Source organism: Halyomorpha halys, unplaced genomic scaffold, assembly GCF_000696795.3.
Source record: "Halyomorpha halys isolate HHAL.00 unplaced genomic scaffold, Hhal_1.1 Scaffold161.1, whole genome shotgun sequence".
NCBI lineage: Eukaryota > Metazoa > Arthropoda > Insecta > Hemiptera > Pentatomidae > Halyomorpha > Halyomorpha halys.
This window is the reverse complement of record NW_027105190.1, coordinates 367045-374799: the sequence shown is the minus strand read 5'-3', so window position 1 is coordinate 374799 and position 7755 is coordinate 367045. Positions and strand designations below refer to the sequence as shown.

The window sequence follows — 7755 nt, the reverse complement described above, 5'->3', positions numbered from 1 at the left end:
ACTTAAAATATAATATTTCGAATTTATAATTTTCATTCCCCGAAAAATATGTTGAGAAGACACCATGAATTTTGGTGACTACCTAAATTGAAGTACAAAAATAGGTAAGCCAGCCGAGTACAGAGCATAACAGGGACAAAGATTGGTACTGAATTGTGAAGCTTCTGCATCTCATTACCATCTTATTAGGACCAAATTTTTCAAAGATGAGTCACAAATAACAATGATCCAAAATAACCTAACCACATTTTTATCTTGGTATGTTTAGAATTTTTTTTTTTAGTAGATAATTTTGGTTTTGATCTTTGTGAAAAATGTTCAGTCCTAAAAAAACGACTAGAGCATAGTTTTGTGAAGTGGGGAGGGGGGTTCTGAAAGGAAACCTGGCCAAAATTATGTAATTTGTTACATAGTTAGCTGCTTTTGATTTCTTTGAATGATGAACTTAAACTACTTTTGTTAAATTAAAAATAACGATATGATAATTGTCTAATATTATCAATTTTTTCAAAATAACTATATATACCATTTTCTAAGAGTCATAAATTCTTCTATATAGCAACGTCTGGGAAAATCAAACATCGTTAAAACCTCATACATCTTTCTTTTTTTTTTGTTAATATAAAGTGTTAAAATAATTAACATTTTAATTAATAATTTTTCAGGACAAAAGTAATTTTATTGATGAAAAGTTATAATTAATTTATTTCTTTGATAAAAAATATATATTAATTAATTAATGTTATTGATCATAAAAATTTTTAACTGTTCAACTTCTTCAGTTATATTGATTGCATCATCATGACTGCTAATTAGAAGCATTTCATTCACTTTTTTATTATGTTTTATATTATTGGTAGAACCTGAAAGCAGTGAACATGAATTTATTTGAAGCCTTTTAAAGCCGTATTTATTTCCTTCTTAAAAAATTAATTAAAACATTTGTTTAAACTAAACGTCGTCAAATTATTTAACGAGGAAACTTCAGTCTTTGGATTGGAAAGTCCAAAAATAATTCAAAAAATTTATAGTTTTATATTTTTCAGTAATTGCTATTGAAATGCTAATGCGTGAAAGGATACACAATGAATTAAAATATTATTGTAAAATGCCATTTTGATATTAATTTTGTTAACAGAAACTTCAGTCAAGAATTTGGAAAATCATGTTTTGGTTTGTTTTTTATTATTTTAAGCTGTTCATTCTTATTAAAATCCTGATGCATGAAATGCGAAAGTTTATAAAGTGAATTGAAATATTATTGAAGAAAACCATTTTGTAAACAGAAACTACAGTAAAGAATTTTGAAAATCATGTTTTTTTTTGGGGGGGGTTTTTTTTTCAATAATATTTTCTATTCTATTTTCTATTTTTTTAATCATTCATTTTTTTAAAATTATTGAAGAAGATATTCTGATATTAATTTTGCAATTAAAAACTCTCAATTCGATTAGACCATGTGCTAATTTGTAAATTAATTTATTTATACAAATAAAATCTGAAAGTAACAGTTATTGAATAACTTTCCCATATGTAAAAATTAGTAAGATGTCATAGTCATACTGTAAATTCTTAATTTAATTATTTCATTATAACAATAATTATTTGATGAATCGATTTAAAATGTCATATCTAATTTACGGCAAGTAAGCACCACAGTGCTTTTCTGCACACAGCAGATCCCAGAACCTACCTTAAAATGTTAAAACCTACCTTCAGGCAAAGAAAGCACATTTAAGTGTACTATGTATTATGTACAAATTATGTATACATATGATTTTGTTTGAAATAATAAGCTTGATAGAAGGGTGAAAAAAAAAAAGTAAATTCTTAATTTAATTATTCAATTATCACAATAATTATTTGATGAATCTATTTAAAATATCATATCTAATTTACGAATTATCATAATAAAGTATCATAGTTTATTTCAATGTTGCGTTATATAACTTTTCTTTAAAAAAAAAATTTTTTTTTTGTTTGGAATGGGAAACAGTTGTTCAATGTGAAGGATTTCAGTTCAAATTTTGGACAATCTAGTTGAAATTTCAGATAACTAAATTTAAATAAGTAGATTACATTTTTAACTAATTACGTAGAAAGAACAATGTAATTAATAAGATGAGTTTAGGCCAAATTTCTTAAAAAATATAACAATGTGCAACCTACTGCGAATTACTGTATGCACATTCATCACACTGATCGAGTTTTGAAAAAAAAAAATTCAATGAGGGGCTTTCAGGAAAATAGCCATTGTGTATCCATATTGCATATAACCAGATACTCTATATTTAAAAGATAGATAAAACCTTCTCTATTAGGACATTCTATCAATAACAAAGAAAGGATTTAAAATGTATAACTTATGACATACGATCCTCCTGTAATGCTGATTGGATGATATTTCTTAAGAATCATCGTTTAGAATTCTCAGTTCATTTCTATTTCTTCAGGTTTTATACCCGTCTCCACGACAATATTATTCTTCAACCCGATCAGGGAGGTCGGGTATTTTAATTTATCTATGCCTTTCAAAGATTTTTAAAATAATTTATCTAGATGAGGATTTAATTTCATTCACCAATCAAATATATATAAATTCGTTTGTATATTTTATAACCATTTATTCTTACTTGGAATTTTAATAGTGAGGGTAACTTGATGCACGGACAATATTTTTTCGAATATTATTTTCTCTTGATTATCTTCTTAAGTGAGAATGTATTCATTTATCCACATACTCAGTAAAAATCTTCAGCGCATAGTTCTTTTATAAAAGTTGTATTCGTCTGTTCAAGAAATATAGTTTGAGGGCATATTTTAATTTTGTCATATATCATATCGGCTCTTTACATGTATATTAATACAAATTACAAACCATTTTTCTTGTAATGAAAAAGTTTCATAATAGTTTTGTTGAATAAAACTAAAATTGTCCAAGACATAATTTATCAAGTAGTCTCCTTTTACAGAAGCACCAATTTATGATATTTTCGGATTTTTTTTTTCTTTTTGGGTTATTTAGTATTCTTCTCAATTCCACATTATACTTTCAAGATGCTTAATAAACATTAAGTAAATAAATTAAATATAATAATAAATAGCACTTTGTAACCATTTTTAGAATCAACACCTGAAGATAGACGGACGGTGCAAAACGTCGTGAGAAATATTTTATTAATGTAAAATTAACAAATATTAATGTTGAAGTAAAAAGGCTACTAAATTGCTCAGAAAAAAAAAAAAAAATTGCTTAATATATATATATCCCCTATTCCTTACTTTATATAAGAAGAAAAAAATAGTACATACACAATTTTATCGGTTGATGAAAATTAAAAAGTATGGTTTCATTTCAATAAATTATATAAAAAAAAAAAAAGTAATGATAAATATATGAACCAATCTAATTAAAAATTATTATAAATAAATATTAATCCATCTTTATTATTTCAGCTAATATTTGCTTTTTTTTCAATGACGCATACGTTTATTTCCTATTAGTTCTCACATAAAACATTGGGTTAAAACATAATTTTTTTAGATTTCAAATTAAGCCAAATATTTTTCAGTCGCAGAGCTTGATATATTTTATCCTATTTTGAAAAAAAAACAAAACAGAATTGAATATCGATTGATAGTTACATCATTTTTATTTTTGGAAAAATTAGCCCTTTTATATTTCTTTCATCTAACATTTGAACAATGTTTCGAGCCTCTTATCCATCATCAAGTTCATTGTTCTCCTAAAGTAAAATAATCCACAAATGGTTTTTTTTTTGGTTTACTTTGAATTTAAAAAAAAAATATTTAATTTAAGTTAAAATTAATCACATGTTTATTACATATAATTAACAGGTACATGTCTATCACATAATTTAAGGTAAGAGAAAAAAAATAAGAATAATCATTATGAAATGCTTGGCCAATTCTCAAAAGTTTTTTTAAATTACTGCTATTTTTTAAGTAGTTAACTATTGATATGTAATTGTTAAATTAACTGTGTAATAGTTAATTATATTTAAATAACTTGTAATTAAATTTAAATTTATCATTTGAAATAAAAATTTAAAGAATTGTTTGTGCATTATTTTTATATTACAATAACAATGAACTGGATAATGAAGAATTATTATTTTTATTTTATTTTATTTTTTTATAATTCACAATCGTCATAGCGCTGAAAATAGTTGGCAGTGTTTTTTGAACAATACTATAGTCTCCGCCTCCATAATCAATTATTTAAAAAAAAAATTCAAACATAAAGTAGCCATGTAAAGCCCACCAGACCGATGTAGTATTAATTAAAAAAATAAAAGAGCTGGATAAAAATCAACTAGACCGAAAAGTTTTTCGAACAATAAACTAAAATAAATTAATATATGTATATATAGTTGACCGTAAAAATTGATATATAGGAAGATGGTCAGGGTTGCGGTCACAAGAGAAACGAAAATAGTTTACAACTATTTAAATATATCTCCAAACGTTGGAAAATAAAATAGTTGTAAACTATTTTCGTTTCTCTTGTGACCGCAACCCTGACCATCTTCCTATATATAAAATAAATTAAATATATATTAAGGGGCTAATTCTTCCAAAAAGTACTTACAAATCGTTTGGGATAAAAGGCAAAATCAATAATTTAAGAATCTTATTAAATAAGTCCAAAAATACATTTTTAATATTTAACTCGCAAGTAAACATTTTAACAAAGAATCATAAATGAAGATTCCCCTCGTTTTACTTCACTACAAAAGGTAATTATAATAACGGGTTTATGAGCACAGCATTAGTAACAGCTCCGTTTTATCTTCTTACCTTAAGGAGATTCTTAGATTATTTTTCTTTTTTAAAGATAACTTAGTGGTCTCATTATAAAATACCCTATTACCTCACACATTCAGTATTATTGGGTGTGTTGCCCTGTAAACAAAAAAAAAAACTTTTTGCGGATCGTTTAACAATAGATATTTATGCAAAACAACCCGGATGTTTTGTTTCAAGCAATAAAAATAATTTACTGTTATACCGAATAATTCCACTCGACTCCGTCACCAAACTAGTTTAGCCGATGGTAAAAGAGGAGCGAGGAACAGGTTTGATTAGAACATTTAGGTCAGAGAGCAGATGGAAGGTTACGCGAACTGGTACCGAAGCAGAAATTGCAAGGACGTTTTAAAGTACCAGCAGCTGATTGACAATACTCTGCCTTAAGGCGACGGATGAGACCGTTATGTCTTTGATGCTCTAGAGGACATCTATACACCTAGAAGAGAAGTTGGTTTGAGGATAAAGGATTTTAAGTAAAATTTCGACGGTAGTAAAGGGACTCACCTCGGCCATCGTCAGGTACCCATGTTTTTGACCGGTGACGCCAAAACAACAACAACAAGAGCAACAACAAAGGCGTTGCAGAGGCTGTGCTCTGCTCGCTGGGACTGCGGCAACAGCGCCCGCTCCCCACCCTCATCTCCATCCCTTCCACCTTGTCTGCTTAGATTGCGCTAAGTTCCTTCGCTTAACCGTCTTGTCATAGAGTCCTCAGTCAATGGGAAGGATTTTTTTTCTGTTGAAAGATATTCGACTTGTATGAATGGAACAAAAATAATTTTAAAATATAAATATGAAAAGAGTTCGAGGAAGTATGGTACTTAACCATTTTGCATTGTTGACAAATAATTAATAATTATAATTATTAAATAAATGTATAAATATGAACTATAAAATAATTTTATCATTATAACGGAGATAGCCGAGCTTGTCCGAATCCTCCCGATCGCTGTCATATGTTCATGACTTCGTTATTTTTTGTTAATCTGTTGTATTATTGGCCTGAACGAAGCTGATGTTCGTTATTCACACCTCGCGATACAGTAAAATATGAACTTCTATAGCAACGGAGAAAAAAAATCATTTTTTACGCCCTTCAAGGTGTTTAGTGAAAGTCGTGTGATGAGAACCCCGCACCAATTTTTTTTTTTCATTTACTGTTTAATCCTTAAATATTATTTTTAAACATTCAAAAGAACCGTTTTTGAAAATGTTTAACGACTATTTCACAATCGGTTCCGTAACAAATTGGATTATCGGTGTTCTTAGGTACGATCTGATTGATCCTAAAGACGACGTGTAATTTGTTTTTTAATTTGTACTTCTGATTTGGACAGCATTACCACAGCAAGTTCTTCAAGAATGGGCCAATTGACTTATGAACCATTGTAGGTAATTCACAATAACGCTCTATGAGGTAGCAAGAGACGATCCTCAGACCCGTCTTGCTCTGCCAATTGTGTTGTACAAGTGGTTTTTCTTTAAAAAAAAAAAAAATACTCTTATTATAAATTATCACCGTATTAACCCTTAGATGGTAAGGTTAGGGTCAAATTTACACTAAATCTTATGTTTCATCAAATCGTTGAAGTATCTTCTGTATTTCCGGCACAACATACCCTTCTCTCCTCTTTAGTCCAACTATTGAAGAAGCAAAACAATTTAGTTCGTACTTTAAATACTCATAATAAAAAGGACTATACCTGTTTACTATTACTGATGAGGTTTATAATAAATGCGCCAGCAAAATTCTTTATAAACTTACTGCTAGGACGGGGAATAAATATTTCATATTATCTACTTATGCGATTTTATATATTCTTTTATGTTTTATTTCGTGTTTATAATTTTTAATTATTCGGAATTTGTTGAAAAGAAAATTTCGTTTATTTATTTATGGAATATATAGTAAGGGAAACTAAAATTGCTTCAACAGTTATCAACTTTCTATGATGAATTCTTCTTGTCAGTCAGTCGCTCTGAGATCTAACTCTTTCTCATTGTCTCCATTCGGCAACCCTATTAACTTTTCTTTTTTAAAAAACAATAAATATTAAGCAATACGGCATGCTGAAACCTTGTAGCATTGTGCTCTGTCACGTTTTAAAACACTAAAGAACAGCTGAGCAATATCCGTTTTTAATTCCCTGAAAGCGTAATTGAGAAGTAAATAAATTGATGACTATGCAGCAACTCGCGTTCCTAACTTTTAGATGCATCTTCAAATACACTAAATTTCATATCCGTGAATGCTTCAAATTTCGTTTTATTGATATTTCATATACATACACGATGTTTCTAAAGTAACTAAACACCAAAAATTTGAAGGAGGGATAATTTACCAAAATTTTTGTTGTGTTTCCAACATTACTCTCTTATGTCCATTCCTTGATACTCGTATTGCTCCATCTACTATTTGTATATTGTATGTATTTAATATATGTTTATCTCCTAAACTTAATATTCCACATTAGCTTTCCAGTATTAAGTCGGAGATTTGATGAATTTTTATTTAAATATCTTTCTTGATAATTCATTGTGTGATAAAGTATTTCTAAAAAGTACTTATTTTAACCTTCTTTTTTTAAAAATTTTAATTTGTTCCCAGATCTTCCCAATGAAGCCATATTTTCCTATAGATAGGAACTGAGAAGAAATACTGATTTTATTGGGGAAAACGTGGTGGTTGTCACCAACTTACGTCGGTAAAGTGCTTATTAAGATTTCAGGAGTCCGCTCGTTACCAAAACCCACAACCTTATTTTCCGCAATGCTATAACTGGGATTACATTTACTAATGCTATTCCCTAAATTCAGTGTCTTGTAGCCTTCTAAAATATCTCGTTAACTCGTCCATTTTCGGTCCGAATATTTTACGTAATTCCTTATTTTCAAAAATCTTAAGGCGCTGTTCCTCCTTTA

The 7755-nt window shown here is 28.4% G+C and overlaps 1 protein-coding gene across 3 annotated transcripts in view; it reads right to left on the bottom strand.

The window, feature by feature from the left end:
* The window catches only part of LOC106678806 (uncharacterized), a 286482-nt gene extending 281045 nt beyond the window's left edge, over positions 1–5437 (bottom strand). For all 3 annotated transcript variants that reach the window (XM_067049279.1, XM_067049281.1, XM_067049285.1), the window contains exon 1: positions 5338–5437. In XM_067049279.1, coding sequence (XP_066905380.1) covers positions 5338–5346 — 9 coding nt within the window. In that variant the 5' untranslated portion in view covers positions 5347–5437. The remainder of the gene's footprint in view (positions 1–5337) is intronic.
* Positions 5438–7755: the final 2318 nt, after the last annotated feature.